The sequence below is a fragment of the Pezoporus flaviventris genome, unplaced genomic scaffold, assembly GCF_033815535.1.
Source record: "Pezoporus flaviventris isolate CSIRO_AGI_PZ_B2104156 unplaced genomic scaffold, CSIRO_AGI_Pfla_v1 ptg000036l, whole genome shotgun sequence".
In the NCBI taxonomy this organism is placed as follows: domain Eukaryota; kingdom Metazoa; phylum Chordata; class Aves; order Psittaciformes; family Psittacidae; genus Pezoporus; species Pezoporus flaviventris.
The window spans coordinates 38,559,363-38,582,951 of record NW_026892584.1 but is presented as its reverse complement, the minus strand read 5'-3'; the positions used below and the strand labels follow the sequence as shown (position 1 = coordinate 38,582,951).

At 37.7% G+C, this 23,589-nt stretch overlaps 1 protein-coding gene across 11 annotated transcripts in view; it reads right to left on the bottom strand.

Annotated features, from left to right (window-relative positions):
* EML1 (EMAP like 1) overlaps window positions 1-23,589 on the bottom strand; it is a 134,426-nt gene that overhangs the window by 55,408 nt on the left and 55,429 nt on the right. For all 11 annotated transcript variants that reach the window (XM_061463969.1, XM_061463967.1, XM_061463968.1 and 8 more), the window contains exons 2-3: window positions 6,421-6,603; window positions 1,712-1,844 (exon numbers count right to left, since the gene is read on the bottom strand). In XM_061463969.1, the coding sequence (XP_061319953.1) occupies window positions 1,712-1,844; window positions 6,421-6,603 (316 nt within the window). The remainder of the gene's footprint in view (window positions 1-1,711; window positions 1,845-6,420; window positions 6,604-23,589) is intronic.

The window sequence follows — 23,589 nt, the reverse complement described above, 5'->3', positions numbered from 1 at the left end:
AGGATAAAGCATAATGAAGGAACATTAAATCCTTATCCTGTGGAAGACTCTCTCATACAGGATCCAAGACAGTCCAAAAATACTCCCTAAGGATGCTCCCTAAATATTTTCCCCCCAGCACTCCAGGTATCCAGACTGTATATGAATCAAGTGGAAGGCCTGTAGGGTGTCACTTATCTACAGGGATCCTGATCTAGGATAACGCCTATAGGCTGCAGCAATACTTGATGGACCACCTGAATTATGCAAAGAACACTACTACTACAGGAAACACAAGTATGATCTTGACCTGCATTTCATTCACCCCTCTCTGTGGCAGAAAGCGTTATGCTGAACCTTAGGGATGGAGTTTGAAGTCTCAGAAATCATACCCTCTATCCACAAGTAAAGTTTGCCAACGCTTGTGCTCTCTCATATGTTTCATAATTACTACTTGAAACCTTATTATGAGACTGAAGAAAAAAAAATGACTTGTAAAGAACAGATTTCTTTAAAAATTCAGCATATACAAAATAGTATTCCTTCTTAAACACTGATTTTGCACACATTTTCAAAATTCTGATAATTCTGATAATGGTATATATACTGTTCATACAGTATTTGTGTTCCTCATCTTAAGGGCTGATCAGGCCTACCTGCCAAAACCTACAACTGCAGTGGGCCCAGTTCATAGGAGCTCACAGGACTTTGTTTGTGCGACAAAAACAAGTAAGGTATTTTCTAGTTTTGATTGCGCACAGCACAGCTTTTCTCTTCTCTGCAATAACAGAACACGGAGTTTCCTGGAAAATCAGTCTCCCTTCATCACAGTAACAGAGAGTGACATATCTTTAGTCACCACCTCTCCTTTAAGGAAAAATTCTCTTTACAAAAGAGATCTCAGATCTTTAGATTAATGGTCTCGTCTCCACAACTTGCCCTCCTCAGTATCATCACTACAAGATGCTGAGGATGACACATAACAATATAAAAAAATTAAATAAAACCCCATGCTATTAGCTTATACAGGCAAACCATACAGCAGATTAGAACCTCAATAACTGTCACATGGAACTTGGACTTGCTGCACCCAATCCACCTCAGTCCCATAACTCAGATCTATAAAACATCTAGCCCACTTAAAAACAACTTCACACACAGAGCAAATTGAGAGAGAGCAGTAATTTTTTAAAAGGACTTAAATACATACTAATAGTAAGAAATCTAAAGATGGATGTTTTCATTTGCATAAATATGTGTTAGGTGTGGAATTTTCCTCCTCCCTGAAATGCTTCTAAAATTGCACATGCAGTTTCCATAATAACTTTTAGTGAGAGAAAACAAAAGGTAACATACTGATTTGTAATGACATCCATTTCTCTAGACTACATACTTTCTACTATCTACTAAAACAATTCTTGTACTATGTTTCATGTCATGTGCAACAGCACAGTAGAAACACTTTGTTTTCTACATGCTCAACCATATTAGCAAGAAAAAAAACACAAACTAGTAGACCAACCATTATGCATTCTTTCAATATTCACAGAAAAACCTCAATTCTAATTAGAACAAATAAGTTTAAAGCCTCTTAGAATGAAATCCATCTCTCCTTTCCAAACTAAATATACAGACCATTGCTTTGCATGTAAGAAAATACACATACCTAGAAGCTTAAAAGATGAAATATACCACCAATTTTGCAATTATAAGGTTTATGATCAACGCATACCTTTTTACTGCTGGTGATGCAGTCTCCTTTCTGGCTCCTGATGGGGAAGGTAAAGAGCCACTTGGTTTCTTTGGTAACACATTTCCATTATTAACAGTAGTCCTTAACGGCAGGGTTTGTACCAGTGGTCTTGCTATAAAACAAGCATAAGATGGAGTCATTGTTTTAATTTGCCTTGTTTTTTACCCCAAACAACATTAGAATATTTTAAAGTATCATTTTAGTTTCATTATTGCCAAATTCACCATGGATGAGGAATATAACAGAGGATTTTTATTAATATTAATCATATCAAGCCAATCATCTGCATATGGCTTACACACACAAGTCTATAACCTGTCTCATCTATAAAACTCAATCGTAGCTCAAGGAGCTTACTGGCAAATGCAATGGTAGTCATCGCCACCAAAAACAATCCTGCTCTCTTAAAAGACCATCAGTCTGTTGCCCTCCTGGATAGAATTCAGAGGACTGATAGAAATGAAGGCAGGTTGGCATCCCAGAAACTTCTGCTTTTCACTCCTCAATGTTCTTGCAGGTTTTTCACAAACAAGTTATCTATTAAGAAATCCCTATTCCCCCTAAAGGTCTTCTTTCAATGAATGTGGGCTTATGTTTGACAGAAGGAATTTTGCCATTTAGTCAGAAGAAGTGACTGAAATCAACAGAACAGTAGACTTAACGAGCTGACATCATCTACCTAAGTTCTTCTGATCAAACATTGGCTCAAAAAAGCATATACATGTCATACCTATAATTAATATTAGAATAACAGAGAAGTCCCATTCAAGTACATTAGAAATTAATTACAAAACAAACAGTGGTTATATCTGCAAGCAATGAGTATAAACATGAAAACTACAGTGGACCATAGTCTGAAAACAGACACAAACGTGACTAGTGCTCTCTCTACAGCAGGAAAGAAAGCTGGAATCACTTGAAATTTGATAGAACTTTGCTTTCTAAAGATCCCAAAAGTCTCTGGGTTCAGTGAAACAACACCTGAGAGAAGGCAGCAGTCACAAGTCACTTAAAGAACATAAAATTTCACTGAAGTTGGAGAGGATTGCAGAGAGAATGCCTACAAATACTCCAAAAACAGATTGCTGAGGAGAAATAATCTGAAAAACTAAACTGAAACATTAAAGATGTATACAGTCCTAAGTTATATTATAACTCTTAATTGTAGGACTGATGGCAAGCATTCATTGACTTGTTCACCTGAATTTTCAGATATTGAACTAAAGAAGATGGATGTGAAAGCCTGTGCCTTGAGAAGATTAGGTCAGGAAATACAGGCAATGCAACTTCCACGACAAACTCTGTCTTGAAACTTTGTTAGAATATACACTTACTTGTTACATATTCATGATTTACTTGTTCAGAGTAAAGAAGTTTGGAAAACAACTTATGAGGAAATATTGCAGGAGCAAGGTTTATTTGGCTTAGAAGACTGAAGGATGACAGGAAAACAAGATAAAGACAACAAAGATGCAATTTTTCTCCAGGTTCACCGAGGAGCTGAGAGCCTATAAGCACAGAAGATCAATAGAGTGAGACAATATTGATCTTACCAAGGATGGGAAGAGCAAGGGCTCTCTGATTTTATGGGAAGCTTTACAGAAAGGCTAAACAAGACTTGAATTCATGGTGCCCTTGAGCCCTGGCTTCTATGATCTATTTTAGCAGACTAATGCTGTCTTTAGAGCTTATATAAAACACCTAAAATCTACTGTACTTTGGCTTCTCATGTCTATTTTTACTTTTTGGTTTTAATTGGGGGAGTCAGATATCATGATCCTGTTTACTGCTACAGCATTCATTCTTCCAAATTAAATCATTACTTAGTTTAGTGATGGCTCTAGTGCTTGTTTCCTGATTAATTGCTGCAAAGTCCTAATTAATCTGTACGTACAAAACTGATTCTGTTGCATACTACAGATTCACAGATAGCTGCAGTTGAGCGGTTACGGATTTGTTTCCTGACAAGATCTCTGTAGCCCACAAAACTTTAATGAGGCTTTGAGATCATAAATTAGAACAACAATTAAAGTTAAATAAACAAGCAATTAAAATGTTTTCCTTCTTTGTAGTTCTATTAAAAAAAATGCCTACTAAAAAGCAAGCTGGAATGAACTAGCTGGAATCTGTTTACTCTCCTAACCTTAGGAAACTGAAACTAGCAGCAGCCAGGAATAACACCTGCAACCTTTAACAGTTCAAATTTGGTTCAAATCCAGCACCACCCCAGAGCCCACACTTCTGGAACTAGAGATTTAAAGATCTAGCCCTGTGGTCAGCTAGTGTAGAAAACAACACCATGAATCTCTCACACAGCACACAGAAAAACCGTATGTTATTCAATTAATCCACTATTTACTCTGGAGCTGCTTAGTTTTATTTACAACAGCTAGTTCACACCAGTGGTAACTGAAATAACAGTCAAACCCCAAACATGTCATTGCTGTTAGAAGTCAGTAGGTGGAACAAATCAGTATTATTACTTTGTCAGTAACATGTATTTTGGAAGTTCTGTTGCTTCGAGGTCTTACCTGTGGTACTAGGACTGACATGTTTATCAGCCTCAGCAGCAGCTTTTTTGATCATACTCTGATCTATGGATTAATAGGGCTGTTAAGTTTACAAACAAACTAATAATTGCAAAAGGAAAGAACAAACACAAGTAAAACAAAGGCAGGAAGCCATACTGAACTCCACCAAATAGCTGAATTAAATAAGGAACAGAGGAGGAAAAAAAAACAAACCAAAACAAACAAAACCCCAAATCACCATTAGTGAGGGAGCTCCACAAATGGACAGGATAAGTAGTCCGCTTTCCACGATGTACACTGCTTTTAAGCTGCCTAGCTCAAGTCTAGAACAAGAACACACACAAAGGCTGAAAACAAGCTCAAGCTTTTCTCTATTATAGGCTTAAGAGGCTGACACTTGAAATACTGAAATCAAATTTAAAATCTGAAGTGCTCAGAAATGTAGTCTTCTGTCCCATGAAGCTTCTCATTCCAGACTTTAAACAGTACATTGGGGATGCTGTTTTGCCAAAGGCACAAACCTCCCCTGACACCCATATGTTTTTAATCCTGATCTACTTCGTCTATAGATCAAATGAAAGAAGCGACATACAATATGCTTCAAACCTCTGTTTTTATAGACAAGATTTTTGTGATACACTGTGAGATCAACTTCCATTTTTTACAATTCTAAATGTGGAATTAGTCATTTAATGACAGATTGAGTCCACGGAACTCAAGTGGTGAAACACAAGAGGCCACAACTCCAGTTTCACCCATGTCTATGCAAGCTCCTCTCTTAACAGTCTCCATCAGGAGCTTCCATAATGCTAATGCTTTCCAAGTTAAAATACTGAAATTCAGCTTCACCTTATGCTAAGTAATTGCATGCTATTTGTTATAAACTTGCCGTGCCTAAGACAGTAAAAATAGGCCGGCATATTTTAAATAGCAGCTGGGAGAAACATGATCAGAATACTTCAGATTCTGCTTCATGTTACAGAGTATGTTTAATACAGCTGACCATACACTAATGATACAACTGATATATAGTAAAATTAAAGCTCTTTTCATAAATTGTTACAGTAGCAATTATTTCCAGAAGTGGAATTTAGTTGGATTTAGTTGGCAATTATCAGGACTCATTTCAGTAATTTGTAATGGAAGAGCAACTGGCATTTGTATTCTTCCACTTGCATTAGCACGGTAAAACTTCCTACACTGTCATTTCACACATTCATTAGGAAGCATCCATGCCACATACACATTTAAAACAAAACAAACAAAAAACCCATCCCCCACCCTCCCCCCTTCCTCCCCCCGCAAAGAGCCGTAAAAGGCAGAGGGATAGGCTTACGGCAGCTTTTCTTCAATGTACATTGAACTAGGGCTTTAACGATCTGCCACAACCAAGAAAGCATCTCCTGATTTAGAGTCAACTCTGCTCAGAGGATCCATGAAAATCTGGTCTGTGTTTTGCTAAGTAAAGCCAGCAGGCAAGAAGAACAGATTCAGTTACAACTCGGTAGTAATTACTAGACTTTATTTCCTCCACGCACCACTTAATATCTATTTTACAGGCAACATAAAGCCTCTGAATCCCTTGTACAACCAGATTTGGTGGAACATTTTATTGTAGCAGAGACTATCTTTAGTAACATTTAACTTATCTGATTTTTTTTTTTAACCAAAGACAAAATGAGAAGAATGCAGCAGAAAGCAAAAAAAAAAAAAAAAAACAAGAAAACAAGACCAGAGACATTTACTGAGTGTTCTGTCCAACAGCTAAGACAATGTACAATCAACTAATTCGGCTCTGTAATTCTGTCCCTTTCTCCTTTCCTCATTTCCACCCACAGAAGATGATGCATTCTCGAAAGAGTTCATAAACTAATCTTGATCAGAAGTCAGGAAGTGGTAGCCATGGTTAAATGTAGATAGTGGATGAAGCACTAAGAATACACGAATGCTTTGCTCGTTCATGGGAACTGTAGAAGGCTCACAGATTTAACCACTTGGATTTTTATGCGTTCTTTTTAACAGGTTAAATTTCAAATGTATTTTGAGTTTGATCTGTTGATTTTGAGTATTTAAAGATCTAAAGAATAACTTCTTTTAATACATATAAAACACTCATTGAATTGCACTACCTATTTCACATATATCTGAAATACAAACCTTTGGTAGGTCCTTTTTTGTTCTGCATGGCCTGCTGCTCCTCTGTAATATTCAAGCGTCGAACCACATCAGCAAGGGCAGATTTGAGCAGCTGGATGTCATCTTCCTGCATCTGGACGCGTTGTTCCAGAGAGGCAATGCGATCCGTTACCTCCATGCTGCTTGCAGCAGAGGCACTGTCATCTAAGTAAAAAAGAAGAAAAAGATGAATTATCAGCAGTGTATAACCATCAAGGAATACTTTATATAACTGGCTGCAGGTAAAAACAAGGTTTTTCTCAGACCTGATGACCTCTTGAGGAATAAATTTAAGTGACCAAAAGGAAGAGATGGAAATAAATACGTAAATAATCAGGGAAACAAATACATAAATAATCTGGTAAATAAATAAATAAATGAAACAGGTTGAGTGCTTATGTAAGATATGATGATGAAGTTGGCTTCAGGGCTACTTATTGTTAATTGGGCCCCACTATCAATTACCTACATGCATGAATGGGAGTGATCAACCATCACCCTTCACCATTCTGCTCTAAACAATTCTGGCACTGGCAAGCATTCAGGTAGAGAGCTCTACTTTCTGATGTGCTACACACCCTTCCAGATTTTTCTTTCTTACATATGTGATAGAATGTGTATGTTAGACATAGATAAGCAACCTACAGGCTTACATTTTTTGAAGTTACTGTCCATAGACTGGAGAATAGATATTAACCCCATCTGCTAATTCCTGATTTATACCAGCAGCTTTATGAGAACATTCCCTCTGACTGAAATAGAAACATGAAATAAATTCAGAATTACTTGGTAATTGTACACTTAGCTCTGCAAATCATAAAAGGGTCATTACTTTGCATACAATTCACCCATTATTTGGAAATAAACCACAGAAGCTTAAAGCCTGCAGTTCCCTGATGAGAACAACACATTCCTTCCACCCAAAACTACTAATAAGAATATTTTTCCTAAATGAGCACTTTTATTCCACTGCAGTTCCTATCATGTAGAAATATTGTCATTTCTTACAATATTAAGTTAGGAAAAAGAAGAAAGGAAGACAAAAGCAAGGCCAAAGATGTTGAAGTTGGTATCTATTAAGGAAAAAAATAGTTGTGCAGTTTTTAAAGCAAATTGCAAGATTTTATTTACCTAGAAGGATTTGAAACCTGAAAAGAAAAGAAAAATTGGGTATTAAATTACTGGATAATTTGAAGTGATGTTAGTCAAGTGATGAGTGGAATATAGCTTTCATTTGAAGACTTAGTAAGTTCTAGTTTAGAAAACATGGATATTTATGCTACTATCTACAATCATAATTGACATCTCCCTTGTTTCCAATACAAGTCCACAGCACGTATTTCTTCTGATAAAGATGATCTCTCTTTGTGAAGAAGCTGGTATTTGCTTTCATTTCTTGTGTGTTTTCCTCCATTCCAAACCAGTTCTCCACTTCTTTTGTACAAGGGCATAAAATGAAAGTTAAATGGCTCATGGATAATAACTAATATTAAATTTTAAACCAAAGTGTTGTTTCAAACAGGAAAACAACAGCTTCTAAATGCATTTAAATTCACTTATAAGCATGCCCAGAAATGTTAATACATATAAGCTTCTAATCTGAAGGGTCTGGGAAAAAACTGCTTTTAAAATTAAAAGAAAAATATTTATTAATCTCAGTAGAAATTGTTTTTTAAATTGTAAACTGCATTTTGGCTTCCCTACCCCTTGCACCCCCAACAGCCATCTGTGGTTACCAAAGCTGAATTAGAAACAACTCAGAAACAAAGACTATAACCATATTGAGAGTCAATAAATAGCTATAGGCTAATATAGTTTAGACTGCTTGTTGTTACAGGATTTTCAGAGCATATTTAAAATATCAACATTAGGATATTATTAAAATGAACAGAGTGGTAATGTAAGTATCTGGTTCTCAACAAACTAAATCAGAAGTTCCTGAAAAAATGCTGAAAAACTTTCCCCATGACAAAGCTTTCCAAACTTTGGCCTAATCAGACTTCTGCTCAGCACAGTGCTCTGTCCTGCAGCTGTTACAGGTAACTAATCCCCAAACTCAGATTAGCAGCCATTCTGGCAGCAGTTCAAGGAGACTGCAAAAGTTAACCTCTCCTTGTACAAACAAAAAGCCCATGCTGCCCTAATGACTTTACACTTCAACTCAGCTGGAAATAACATGGATTAGCATAGTGGACAATAGGCAACCAAATCAAAAGCTTGATCTAACCAATACAAGCCAAATTCAAACTTCAGCCGTTTTGCCAAATCTAATACGATAGGGCATAGTTTTCTTCTGAATTCAGTCAACAAGAAATAGCCAATTCCCAAATTTAGGGCAGAGAAGTAAACCAGAGAGAAATCAGCTAGTGTTAAAACAAGTTAGCCCTTGTTATAAAAGAAAAAATCCTCATAAAAGTATCAATTTCACTAATTTTAAGAGGGTAGAAACAGTACTTTAACTCAAACATAAATCTCCTAGTAAACCAGTGTCATTGGTTTATTTACAGCCCCATAGACATCACTTCCACTAATAACTACTAAGATATACATCTCTTTTTCTTCTTCCCCCTTCTCTCAGCTGCCACTGACTCTTCCCCTCATATCCTCATTGACCAGCAAACCCTTCCTCTGGACACAGCGTGTATGGACCTTCTGCCACTACTTTTCTTCCTAGTCCTTGGGAACGTAACCACATAACCCTCACCCTTGCTGCAACATACAACTTCCTTTTTTATGGTGGTTACCTCACTGGAGGCAGTTCCCTTCCAAAGATGAAGAAAAGAATAATATTTGTAACAACTTTCACTAAGATTGCAACTTAAGATTTCTTAGAGTCCAGTCCACATTTCTGCCTGCCCTTTGCATAAACAAATTAGCTAGAAAAGAGACACAATACATAACAAAACTATGCTTACTGAAGAATGGTAAGTTCAATTATAAAATAAGCATAACCTGTTTGTTATGCAAGTAGAGGATGGAATGTTCTTGCTGTTGAGATCATTCTATCCAAGTATGTTGAGCAATAAAGTTGCAACTTCAACACAGCCAAATAAGCAAAGAGGTATGGTATCAGAAAAAAAAAAAATTAATGAGGTAAACTAACCAAAAAAAAAAAGTTGAAACAGATGTCATCTACTCTGCCCACAAGACCAAAACCTGTATTGTTAGCCTAACCTGTGATCTGCCTCTGAAGTACACAGCAGCAAAGAACACTGATTCTCACAGCAAAGAACATTTGCAAGGAAATTTACAGCACACATTTGTAATGCAATTTAGACATCGAGTAGAGCCACAATCTTATTATTGTTCCCAAGCCAATATTAAATTTAAAGCAACTATACATCTTACAGCACCTTGTTCCACGTTTTCTCATTGATAAAGCATAGCCTCAAGGACATCACACAGAATGGGCTGAGAGGGGAGCACAGGGGTTTGGAGGAAGGTGGCTCTGGGGTGACAAGAGACCACTGACTGTTGAGCCCTGGGATGGTCCAGCCTGGGCTGAATTTTCCCCTCAAAGGGTACACATACACATTCACACAGCAGCTGGGTTACGCATGCTCTTCGGCTGTACAGTTACAGGAACTGAGAGAAAAGTGCTTTGCACTAATGATGTAAAGATTCCCAAAACACTCCAGGTAAAGCCAAGAATATAAAAAACATGCTTTTGAAAGAAATCCATGGAGAAATAAATTTGCAGTAATAATGCACAAGCCTTTCTGAAATTTTACAATACAAGAATACCATTAGGTCAATACTTGTTACTTTTTGCAACACTAAATTCAGTAAGTCCTTTTTAACAGTGTCAATATACTTATATTTGGTGACCTCCTTACAGTCTAGCTGTCATAAAATCCACAGATGTTCACCATCCTGAGAGACATATGAAGAAGACTACAAATCCAAATAATTTGCCTTCAAGAGTTAGATCTACTTATCAGTCACTACTACCACTTTTGCCCATGGACAGAAAGCGCAGACACCATATCACCTACCTGTGGTTAGCACTGATAGCATGTCAGACTTAATCATTGCTTCTCTTTCATTTATAGAAAGAAAAAGGACTTTTGAAGTGAAATTTATGCAATCTGTTTTCAGAAATCTGTAGTGAATTGCTTTCTACAAGTGTTTATTTCTTTTTATGGATTATAATGCAAGTCTAAATCACTGTCTCAAACACGTATACATAAATTTCATGAGATAAATGCCACCTACAACTTCCAAAATTAGATGAAATGAGGAGGTATCAATTCAGATGTCTGATTTTGCATCATAATACATATTTGCGGTAAAGCTTGGGAAGAAGAGTCATTTGTCATTTATGCTTTGCTGAGATTTACAGGTTACAAAGAGGGTTACAAAAAAGGGAATGTTCTTCATGCCTCTCTTTAAATTTTCCAACCAGCTAATCTATGATCTCATAGATTGGAAAGATTTCTTGAGGCAAAGTATAAGACAATACTGAGTCAGATGATTAATCTGCTTCCAGAGTGTCTTTCAGTTTTTTAGTGATTTATTTAGCCAAATTGAATTTAGCCAAATGTGAAGAAACATCTGAAGCAAGGCCAACAACAGGATGTGTATGATGCTTACAAGAACTATTTCAATATTAATTCATTATATGTAGACTAAAGCAAAATGACACACATACGCTGTTAGTTAGAAGGAAGTATGTGAAAATGCAGACCATTTTCTATAGATTTGCAAGAAAACCTGAACTGTACATTAATGGTGTAGGAATTCATTAAAACAAGCTTGGCATTTTTCCTCCAGAAGAACTATTTCATTTAACATATTCCACCTTTGCTTATGCAGACATTAATTTTGAAGCTAAAACATCCAGCTCAGACCCTGGCAGCTGATGAAGCAGTGGAAACATTAGATATTGATTTTCAAAAGACTGGCAAGCAAATTTGACTTTATTCAATGTACATGGTCTCTTTGGAGCACCAGTTAACAGGATCAAGTTGCAAAGGACATACTTCCAGAACTTTTCAGGATGTAATCATCATGTAATGCATTATATGTTTGTGAAGTACCTAGCACAATGGGGGTCTTGTTGCTAGACACTATTATAATACACTTTAAAGTTAGTGTCTTTACTGTCAGAGCTGTCCCTGAAGACACTGTGCAGAACATCAGAAAAGAAAAACAAAGCTTTCTGGGGATAGCAAATTCCAGCAGTGGTCTCCAGCAAAAACTAAAGATGACCCACACAACAGAAAACATGGCAAAGGATGGCAGTGAAAAGGCAGCACCACCTGCATACAGATGCCCTTCTTCTAGCTCAGAGTGTGCCAACACACTTGAATAGAGCTCAACTGGTAGAAATGCTTTCCGTCATCGAGATACCGGTAAGTGCATCACACTCTTCATTTCACCTGAAATTAATTGGTACAAGTATTTACATTCCTTGGAAATCTCTATGAACTTCATGACCACTACTAGAGTCTATTGAAACATGGGCAGAAAGGAATTCTCCACCCCCAGCATTCAGCCAACAGCACGGCAGAACACAGTTGCTGTTGAGAAAAGAAAACCCATGACACCAAAGGAAAGTTGAGTATAGCAGTTATTAAAAAATAAGCACACAAAAAAGCAAAATCCCACAGCTGAATTTAGATAGGGAGAACTATAGAATGGATTTGACCCTATATACTAGAAAGCGGGTAAGAACATTGAAGATGCTGCACTTCCCACTAGTAAATGCCCATATTTTTTGGGCTTCACTAGTTCTGCAAAACTCTCTGATGTGACACATGTCACTTGGCACACATTTGGCAAGTTCCCCTTCTCCTGCTCACATCATCACCGAGATCTCATGCAAGTAATTGAGTTACTTAAACTATTTTCTTCAAGCTCCCTGGGAGTTACACTACCACTAACTTTCATATGACCTCTCCGCTTCACCTCTCTCAATGCCATCTGTTCAGCTTGAAACTCTAACAGAGCAGAAAAACATCCCTCTATGGCAGGCATCTCCTATGTCTTCAAAATCCTGTCCTCCCTTTTCGGTTCATTTCATTCATTTTTGAGTATGGGGCACAGAAGTCAGACAGACAACGTATTTGATAGATACGGTCTGAACTGACAGCAACAGAGAGAAAAAGAGAATTAGGAAGAGAGACACCCATCCACATTTTAAAATGGACACGAGCAATTTGCTGTGGCACATAAACAGGGAAGTGCAGCCATGACACCCATTGCCAGGCTTAGATGCAAGATCTGGAAAGTAGCAAGTATTCTTGTAGCAGTTTCTGTGGCATAGTGTCAGGAATCATCTGCAGACCAAAAGACTCTCTGTGCAATAAAACAATGGGAAAATAAAACAGCAGGTTTAGTTTCCTTTGACAACGCCAAGCCAAGCTCCTTTGTTTAAGAGATTAGTGTCGACAGTATTTCACAGACTAAATATCTTTTCTCCATCCACTTTTCTAATGCAAAACATTGTACCATACCTGAAAACACAGCAGCAGCTTTCCAGGCTTGTCTCTTGGGGACAATGACAACACATATGGGCAACAGCTTATCATAAAGTCTGGTACATACTGAACTGGTCTGCTAGACCCCGGTTCGATGAGATTAGAGCTTTCCACTGTGAGAAATAAGTGGATTTAAAGCCTAAAATAATGTTATCCTATTTAATCTTGTTATTTTGTGTGGTTAGGGAAGAAACAGAAATTTTTATCTAAGGATAAAACTATAAAGCCATGTTGCCTTACCTGAAGTTTTGGAAATCAAAACTGGTTGCCAGCTGAACACTAAAGGAATGTCCTTTATTATGTCAAATGCTCTAATTGTGTTTTCTTGTAAAAGTATATATAATAGGATAAAAGTGCAAGCACCATACACGCTTTTTTAGCTGGAAAGCTCTGACTGTGAGGAACTAGAAATCACATCTAATCTTTAAACCTGGTACCTATTGGAACAATGTCATGCCTATGTGTAAGCTTATATATGTATATATGCCTGCAGCCTCTGAACAGGTGGGACAACTTTTCAGCTCAATCCCTATTCTAATGCATGTACCTAAGATAAGAGTGATTAACATTGCAAGGAGGTGCCCTAGTTCAGTACAATCAGGTACATCTTAGAGTAAGTAATCTGAACAGACCAGATTAGTTTTTCCATGTCCTGACAAGATATGTATGTGTAGGAGGAAATAGGAAGAAGACAACTCTATCCCACACATCTGCCTAATGCCATACTCTGGACTGCACTGGGAGCCTAAGAGCTAGGTGACTACACTAACACCAATGTAAAGCATCGTCTTGTGATAACAGACCACATCTAAAACATTTAATAATAATAAAATATGCAATAAAAATATTTCTTAATCTACTGTATGTGGACTACAGATGGTTATTTTTGTGAACAGTATTTTCCCTCCTCTAATATAGCTAGCTATTGTAGCCCAGCATTTATAAAATCTTATTACTGTATTTCCAAACATTTGCTGAGGAATAACTTGTCCTTTTACAGTTCTACCACTAGAAACTAAATATGAGGAATATAATTTGCTAAAACTAGAGGCAGAATTTGAAAGGATAAATCCATAATTGCAATCATCACTCAGAGCCTCACAGCTGGGTGCACCGTATTCATTAACAAAATGGGAGAGAAGAAAATGATCTTAAGATTCTCAGAAAGTTCCTTGTGACTAATTAGTCAGCAATCACTGTAGCAAAATTATAAGCATGTGCCCTTGACCTGCCTGTAGCAGTCAAGCTATAACCAACAGCTTACTGTTCTTTCCCTGGCAGATAGTAGATGAGATTCTACTTGGAAATCAATCAGTTAAAAATTCTCTCGCCCAATGGTGCTTAAGTGGAAGATGGAGGTATTTTTTTTGACACATCAGTAAATTAGAGGAATTTTCCCAAGAAGAGGTCTATCAATGTAAACTCCTTACAGTTCAGAATTAACATGCTGGTGCCAGTGAGCACAGAAATCAGTAGGAAATGTTTTAACAAATTATCATTCCTCCATATTATGCTGGGATTAGTCTGTACCATAAAAAAAAAAACACACAAAAACATTGTGAGCAAAAGCCAGTAAAGACAACTTTCTGTAGCATAATATTAATGCAAGGTTAGTAGCTTAAAAAAAAAGTAACACTCTGGGATCTGCCTGGAGTTGAAAAAGCTGAAGATACAGCCAAACACAAACTCATAAAGAAAGGAACCAGTTGGGTAATTAATCAAAATATCCCAGGGCAGAAGAGCTGTTTTTTTTACCATCTTCTCCAGGATGTGCTGAGGATGTGCCTATATCACACCCTTAAGAGCAAGAGGAAAACAGATTGTAGGACATTGAAGAACATTTACAGGAACTCTCATCTCCACGTCACAGCTATGGCCCAACATCCACGTCATCCTACAAAAGCTAGCAAAGCATGAATTCAAATTCATCACATGATGTACACTGATGTCAGCTCTTGTTTAGCACCATTAGACAAAAAGAAGGAACTAAAATGCAAGATCTTCTTCGCCTAAAGTAGTTTTAAACCACATTCAGATAAACACCACACATGGGTACACAGAAAACTTTTTCTCAGAAACTTTAGCAGTACTTAGATCAATATATCTTCACTGCCTTTAAAAAAAAAAAAAAAAAAAAGATGTCTCCACTGGATTTTTCAACTGTGCAAGTAAAGCAAAGAGGCGCAGTCCAGACAAATTTAAAAGGCAAGAAAAGTGATTTAAACCTCTTTTAAAAGTTACTGATAATTTTATTCTCTCTTGTTTGTGTGTACTACTTATTTTCCTAGAGAAAAGTTTATTCACACTAGCAAGAAACCACTAAGACATAGAATCATAGAATAGTTAGGACTGAAAAGGACCTTAAGATCATCTAGTTCCAACCCCCCTGCCATGGGCAGAGACACCTCACACTAAACCATGCCACCCAAGGCTTTGCCCAACCTGGCCTTGAACACTGCCAGGGATGGAGCATTCACAACCTCCGTGGGCAACCCATTCCAGTGCCTCACCACCCTAACAGGAAAGAATTTCTTCCTTATATCCAATCTAAACTTCCCCTGTTTAAGTTTTAACCCGTTACCCCTTGCCCTATCACAGCTCCTAATGAAAAGTCCCTCCCCAGCACTAGTTGATCTGCAATTAAATGCAGCCTTTACGCAACATTAGAGATAGCACTATATAAACACACACAAAACTGCTTAAGTTAGCATACATTTCTTCACTTTCCTAATCCCCATATTCAATATTAGAATGGCAACTGATAATCAAATTTACTTGGACAATTATTTTTTTACTTACAATTCCTTTAAATCTGCATTTTAATGAAAATTATAATCATATACGGATAAGTTTGTAAAAAAACTATATTGAAAACACTATTAAAATTAAGAAATGCATAAACAAAACCCAACTTTTTCCATTTAAGAAATTAAAGATTTACTAAAACTGAGATGACATCAGTAGCAAGTAAACCATAGTTAGCAATTTGAAATAGTTTGTGTTTTGTCTCATTCCAAAGGTGTATCCTTTGAGAATTAAGAACTGGAAAATCTCCGCCTCTAACCAATATCATTTATTTGTAAGATAACCCCCCATCATTCTGCTTTTACATTTCTTAAAGGGTTATCTGACTTTTAATTGTTTTCTGTAGATTCAAACTAAGCAACACAATACGAAAAGAACAAAATATTCCGCCTGCACCTGCACAAGGAGTTACTGAGGTCAAAAGTAGATATATATCACTTTTGCAAACTCTGGTTACTTGTTCTCAGCTAATGGTTTCACTTCCAGAAGTGGTCTGACTTTTCTTCAGAACTCTGTACCTCGTTAATATTTTATTTGCTGTAATTAATGCAGTATAACATTAGATTTCATTACAAGTTGTCACAAAGATAAATCACAATCTATTTAACGGAAAAAAAAATCAAATTTAGAAAACTATTTTAAGTCTTCTTTTGAAACCCATCTTGTTCAGTACTGCCTTTCATAGTAACGTACAGTTTTGTCACTACTGCCAGTTAATGTAGTGTTCATGAGAACTACCTGAATTAACTAGTGACAACCTTTCTTGGATGGGAGAGGAAAAAAGCACACGGTATGCCCACAATAGACTGGAATTTTTCCCTTATTGTCCATCTGCATCTTCAATTAGGGTTAAATCTTTGTTTCATTTAATTGACAGGTACAATAACATAATTAACAGCGATATATTTTTTTATTCTAAAAGCTTCAGATCACACATTCCCTCTCTCCAGCACAAAATCTTTACTGACATTAATGCAGAAAGAACAAACTGCCCTTGCCAAGGCTTCAAACACAGCCAGAGATACTGAATTTGGTAGTGTTAGGTGTCCAGGTAACAGTTAGGAAAATGTCTGGTTTAGTGCTTTTTAGGATACAGTGAAGAAAGAAAATCCCTTTATACCCTATCCTTAAAAAAAATAGTATTTCAGGTTACTTTCAGGAAACAGAGAAACATACATCATCTGAAAAACTATTTGGTTTAAAATGCAACTCCTCTAATTGAAGACAATTTGCATTTTTTTTATTTTTAACTGGATTCCCTAGAATGACATCATATTCTTATTTTTACCACAGTGGGATGCATAGCATTGTCACAAATTTCACCCAGCTGCAATGCTATTCCCAGCACACTGTGCAAGTGTGGTCCTGCCACCCTGTGAGAGCTAAAGAGTTGCACCACAAGGCTTGCCCCATCCTCCATAGTATTTGTCAATACTTTAACATCATGCATGTTGCCTATTTTTGAAAGAAATCTATTTTTTCTGTATTTCATGGAGTCAGAAACAAAGGAGACAGAGATAAACTATTTTATAGCTTTTATCTTTGTCAAAAGAAGTTTACAAATAGGCTTTGTTCAACTAATGCAGTATTTTATCTCCCCAAGGCTACACAGAGTCCTCAGTAAAAGAGAGAGTGCCAGCTGATGCCTGATCCGCCCTTGGCTGGGAACAAGCCTAAGACCAAGGTCCAAGCAGAGACTGGCTCATGACCAGTCCTCTCCCCTCAAGGACTTTCTGGGACTGATTTCCTTCTGGCGGCAGTCAATACTTCTCCCATATGAGTTTCACCCAAGAGATTAGATGGGCAAAGGCTGTGCAGAGCAAATCCTTTTCCAAAAGGCATCTCCTAATGGCACAGAGCTGAAATACTAGTATGAACAAACCGTGCAGAAAGTCTGGCTGATAAAGCTCTTGTAGCCACATGCCTGCCAATTATCTGAGCCTCAACCTTCATGATGAAGTAGGTCTTACCAGCAAAGACAAACCTTTAAGGCTTTGTATGGCTCTTAAAGCCATACAGCTTTAGAGCAAAAGCTCTCTTTCACTTTCTTAGCTCTGAATGTGGGCGGACCTCACATAAGTCAGACCTCTGTGTCCAAGTGTACAGACTCTAGGTAGGGAAGTATAGCAAACTGAACTAAATAATATTTTCAGGATTCTCACTTTTGAACCTGGAATTAATTTATTTCTTTATTTATTGTCTCTTATTTGATAGTTTTTCTGTTTGTTTTTTTTTTTTTGTTTTGAAGGCTTCAACTTCAGAAGTCAAATTCAAAACATGCCAGGGCACAACTTAACATTACAATCCTTAAGTACAATTCAAACAGCCACATTTTTAGAATTAGTCCTGAACACAGATCAGTGGTCTCCAAGTATGTAAAGATTATTTCAGTGATAAGATTTGCCCGAAATAGCACCCAGGTATAGCAAACTTCCTCAACACAGCAGCACAGAGCAGTGACTTCCATGGGCAATAAGCCAAGCAACATACTCAACTTGGAAATCACTAGATTTATGGGAGGTGAGAAAAAGGCTGAAATTGACTGGAAAACATTTCTCCCTACAGCACAGAAGAGACAGTTCAGAAAACAGTTTCTGCTCACAGCACACCAGTTTTGTAAGCCAGACAAGGCAAGCAGGACATACCTTTTTCAAAATAACTTTCAGTTTAGCAGGAAACAGACAAAAGTAAAACCTAGTACAGAAAAGCTTCAGCATTAAATACTTAGTCATGCAAAAGACAAAAACACAATAATCTCATGGTAAAATACAAAATTTAACATGATCACTTACGGAAGCCCCCAGAAGTCAGGCTCTCTCCATGGCAGAGAAGTCTCACCCTCAGGGCTAAAGCTTCTATGAGCCAGTGAACAAACTCTTCACACTCAAGGGTCTTATTTGTAACTGTTTCCAAATGTTGATTCCTCACTAAAACCAAGCATTTCATATTCATGAAGTCAAAAGTTGAAAAGTGATCTGGTTGATCAGGCATCCCCAGTTACACTGAAGCCAACAAGCAATAGCTCTAGCAATGAGTGCCATTAAGGCAAACGAGTCACACACTTGAGCAACTGTATTCTATTCACACCTTACTTTATTTTTATTTTTTAAATGGAAACAAGACCACATTTTGAGCAGTTATTCACAGAATGGGATAGTTCCCACTTCCCTATTCATTAAAAGCAAAATTCCTAGAAAAATATCATTAATTTTTAGATATATTTTTTACTGTATTGCAAGTACTTCAATGCCTTACTATCTCTCCTTGACAGAAAAAGAGAGGCATTTGAACTGGGTATCAAATTTAATGGCTCTATATTTACTGGATTTCAAATTTACATTAAATACATTTACTGGATTTATTAGACTTAGGAAAAGTCGGTCTTGCGATATGATGGAGACACAATTCCTATGAAAATAATAGGGGGTGAAGAAGTAATTATAAAATCTTGTAACACATGAATAAAACAGTTGTGTTTTAAGCCTCATTACGCAGCCTTAGTTCTAACATTTTCTAACTTCCCAGAGCTTGGAAAGGAAATCTTAATAATTTTCCTATTTTGGGTGGTGTTGGAACTTTCTAGCTGCTTGCTACTTCATCCACAAAAAGAACCAAAAGCAAGAACAGTGTATAAACATTGTGGATCTGTACCAGAAAATAAAAGAATTATTTAGCTTCATAGACAACTGCCTACAGCAGAATAAAGAGAAGACTCAATAAATCTGCATTTCCTTACAAACTCTTCAGGGAACTACAGGTTCTGGAGGCTTTTGCTCTTCTACCTGCTCAGTGTGTGGCAAGTGGAGTAGGACTGGAACAGGTTGCTCAGAGAAGTTGTGGATGCCCCATCATTAAGTGTTCAAAATCAGGCTGGACAGGGTTTTGAACAACCTGATCTAGCGAAAGATGTCCCCTGTGTCAATCATAGGTAGAAAAAAATTTATCCAGTCCTACACCTGCAGCCTCAGACAGGGTCTCCTTAGCTATTTTGTAGGCTAAAGACTACACAGTCAGGTGGGGCAAAAGCTGGAGAACATTCACTTTGTGCTGCTGAGACCTGTATATGAAGCGTAATGAACATCAGCACTATGAGACAACAGCATGCAGAGCAGAAATATCATCTGCTGTTTTGTCAGCTCACATCTGATTTCTGAACGACTAGCAGCCTGTCAAACAGGACAGAGCAGCAGTGTGGTGGGAAAAGGTGCCAAATAGTGCCAAACTCTTGCAAGAAATCAAAATGGCACTAAAAATTTGCAGAGAAAATGGTATCTAAAAATCGGCGCATGGACCTGGCCATCAGAACTGCTTCCTGACTGCCCATGGACAAGCCCCAGCAAGACAGGCAGCTGTTGCTGCTACTATATGAAAGAGACTGCCTTGTATCTCAAGTCAATACACGCAGGGACACAATTACCTCTGCAAGCTGTGCTCAGGAATCACAGTCCCAGGATGTGAGGTGAGTGCCTCCCATCAGTAGCTGCAGACAGCTAGCAGCTCAGGGGGTGTCAGCAGGTAGGACTGAGTCCCTGTTTGTCGTGGGAAGGAGCCGGGATCCAGTGCACAGGTGAAAAGTATGGAATTAGGCTCCCAGCAGGCACAACACCCAGAATATGCAATAAAACCCAAAGCATGCAGACAGAAACATGGTAAAAAGAGAGGGGCAACTGCCACTACCTGAATCCAATTCTGCTACCACCACTACCTTTGGCAGCTGATGATACCCTGCCAAAGGGTAAGCTGAATGTCCAAAAATCCCACAGGAATACTAAATGCCATATATTTTCTATTATCTTATGCATATCTCTCCATAATCCATTTTCCTGTGGACTAATTACAAACTTCATACACTGTAGCTGCATCAAGGCACTACTTCATCTGCCTTCCCTCTGTCTATTCTTCCTCCTCAGCACAAACTACAAAACCCTTCTTCACTTGTTCCTTTCTGCACCCTCAATAGGGTGTAAAGGCAGGAAGGGTAATGCTTAGAATAAACAGTGCAAGAAAAAGGTTATTACTCCATAAAGTTAATGGGAAAGTGATTAAGACATTGGGTGTAACTAGAAGGTAAGGCACACAGTTCTAAGAATATACACATAATATGCTGTATTAAGAACTTCTTACCTAAACAAAGGAGCTATTCAGAAATAGAAATGAGAGTGCCAGTAGGTTTCTTCAGATTCTCTTGGGTTATTTCAAATGGATACAATCTGTTTTCACTCTAAAACCTCTGCTTTATACAATTATTCAGAGGGCTTCATCTTCAGCACAGCATTGCTTAAAGAAAAATGCATAGGAACTTGCATATCATTCATCTCTAATGCCTTGCCAACCAACACCTTTTTACTATCTAATTATCAAGTGGAAGTCTGTCAAGTGTCAAAAGCTTTTTTCTTTTTTATTGAGGCTGTTACTTTTATCATAAAAAAAAAAAAAGGATGAAAAATTCTGAAAGATGTAGTCACTTCAACAAGGTTCATTTGTTTTCCAAGGTGTGTGCCTGTAAAAGGTTGGAAGAATCCCCTTCACTGCACCCTGCACCAGCTACCTTAGGAGGAGCTTGAAGGACTGAGCTTATTCTGACTGCCTCAAGTTTCTACTCCCACAGTGATGGATGTGGGAATTCAGCTCATACAGATTGCAACATATTATAACTGAGGTTTAGTATGCAGCTCTTAACCACAGAACACTAAAGGACAGGTAACAGGGACTTGTAAGAGCGACAACACCAATTCTTGTGGTTATAACTGGGAAAAAAGAGAAAAGATTTTGCAACCATGCAAGTTGCTAACTTGTCATGAGAGTCACAGAATTGCTGTTTCCAGCACAGATAGATTTTAAACTTTTATACAGGTCTAACATTTAATTTTAGTATGACAAATAGCTATGTACAAATAAAAACTAAATAAATATCTACACAGCAAAACAAAAGGTACTACAATAAACTGCAAGTAAAAATGGATCATTTAGACTATTAATATAAATGAAGTTTCTACTAAAAAAACATACTACAATTACACAGTGATAACGCTTCCACAGTGAACAGAAGTCATGACAACAGTTATTTTTCCTTGGCTTATAAAATGAAGTTTCGCTCTATTGGACATCAGGCATCAGTAAGGACTGATTAAACAACTTTGATTCACAACCCCAACAAGCTGCCTTGCTCAACCTGGAACCAAATGGTCCAAATTAAACAAACTGAGATTTGGAAAACATTAGTGCCTCTGCAGAGCACCATGGGTCATGCTCCCCTTATTGCACAGGGTTTGTGCCCTGGACTACAGCTAGTAGTAGACTGGGATGTCTGCAGCAGGCAAGCCCAGACAGCCTGGTAAACTGAGCAATGACACTAGTAGTTTTTAAATCACTTTCTGTATTTTAGCCAATACTAAACCTAGTAATCCTCATTAATACTAACCTGAGCAGCGTAGGAAGCGCTCTATGCCACAGCTAGGAACAGCCAAACAGAAAGACCTTCACACTGCCAGAGTCAAGATGTTGAAATAGTTTTCTTTTCCTCCCTGATGTATTTGTCCTACTTCTAACCCACTCCCTCAAGACACTCTTTTAAGGGAGCCAGACTGGAAAAACTTAGGAATAGCCAGGAGAAGGTGGCCTATATGAATTTTATACTTGGAGGAAGTACATGAGCAGTTCTGAGACAGCATCTGAAAAGCCTTGCTAGGAAAGGTAAAGGCAGAGGGATTTTTTTCCTATGCTTGCTGTTTGGGATATAGACTGCCAAAGACTTTGCACATCTTTGCTCGCTAAACTGAACACGGGATTATCAGACATCATGTAGAAATAGAATTACAAATATCCAAAATCTTCTGTTGGTTTCCCAAATACTTTTTCTCAACTTTCCTGTTTCTTGTCAATGGTCCATGGGGCATCACATAAGAAAACCAGGCAGTAACAAAGTATCTCCCCCTTGAATCTCATGTTCTGCTTCTTAAATGGATTAACTAGTTTGTAATGGTAGATACTAAAACTCCGACAAAAAATATGTGACTTTCCCCATCTCAATTTTAGCAATTTTTCTGCATTAAAACCAAAGACACAGTCTTTGCAATTCTGTAATTTTAGGGTCTTTACTAAAATTCAGCCATTTCACTTTTTCCTGTGCTAAAATATCTACATGCTACAAAGAAGTAAAATGTCAAAAGCACAAACTTTATTATCCTTCTCCCTGCCCCCAGAGAGGCTTCAGACAGGCAACAGCTACTTCAAAGCTTCGCATCTCACATGCCTAGAGACTTAAACCAAGAGAAGCAACTGCCAACTTCAGGAGGCAGTAAAAGGCTTAGATTTAGAGGTCTCCCCGAGGCTAAACATTTTTTTAAATTAAAAACTAGGAGGGAAGAAAAACCCTGAGGTTACCCCTCCTGGAACAATATGCACACAAATCTCTCAACCTTCCGAGTCACAGCCACCAGGGTTAAGAACCCAGCATCAACCAGATAATTTCTGGGCTTTGCAAAATCCACAGAGCCTTGCAGGAATCACTGGAGGTGCTTTAGGCTTATTTCAACTTTTTGGAAGCAAAGAAGAGTGAACAAACAGGAGGGACAACTACTCTCTTCAGGGCAAGGCTTTTAATACACACCTTCCTAAACAGGACCACTGATGACTGCTAGCTCCTGCAAGAGTATTTTTGTTTAAACTCCTCAATGGACAGAGATCTTGTGGACCTTTCTCTTCCCCTTGCAATCAATCTGATGTATTCAAAAGAAATGCTTCAGCTGCAGGTAGCCAGATTTGATTTCGAGAACAGAGTGAGAGCATCACAACTGATGACATTTGCTACTGATTAATTCTGGGTTTAGGTTGTGGTTTTTTCCTGCAAAGCTGTGGAGTAATC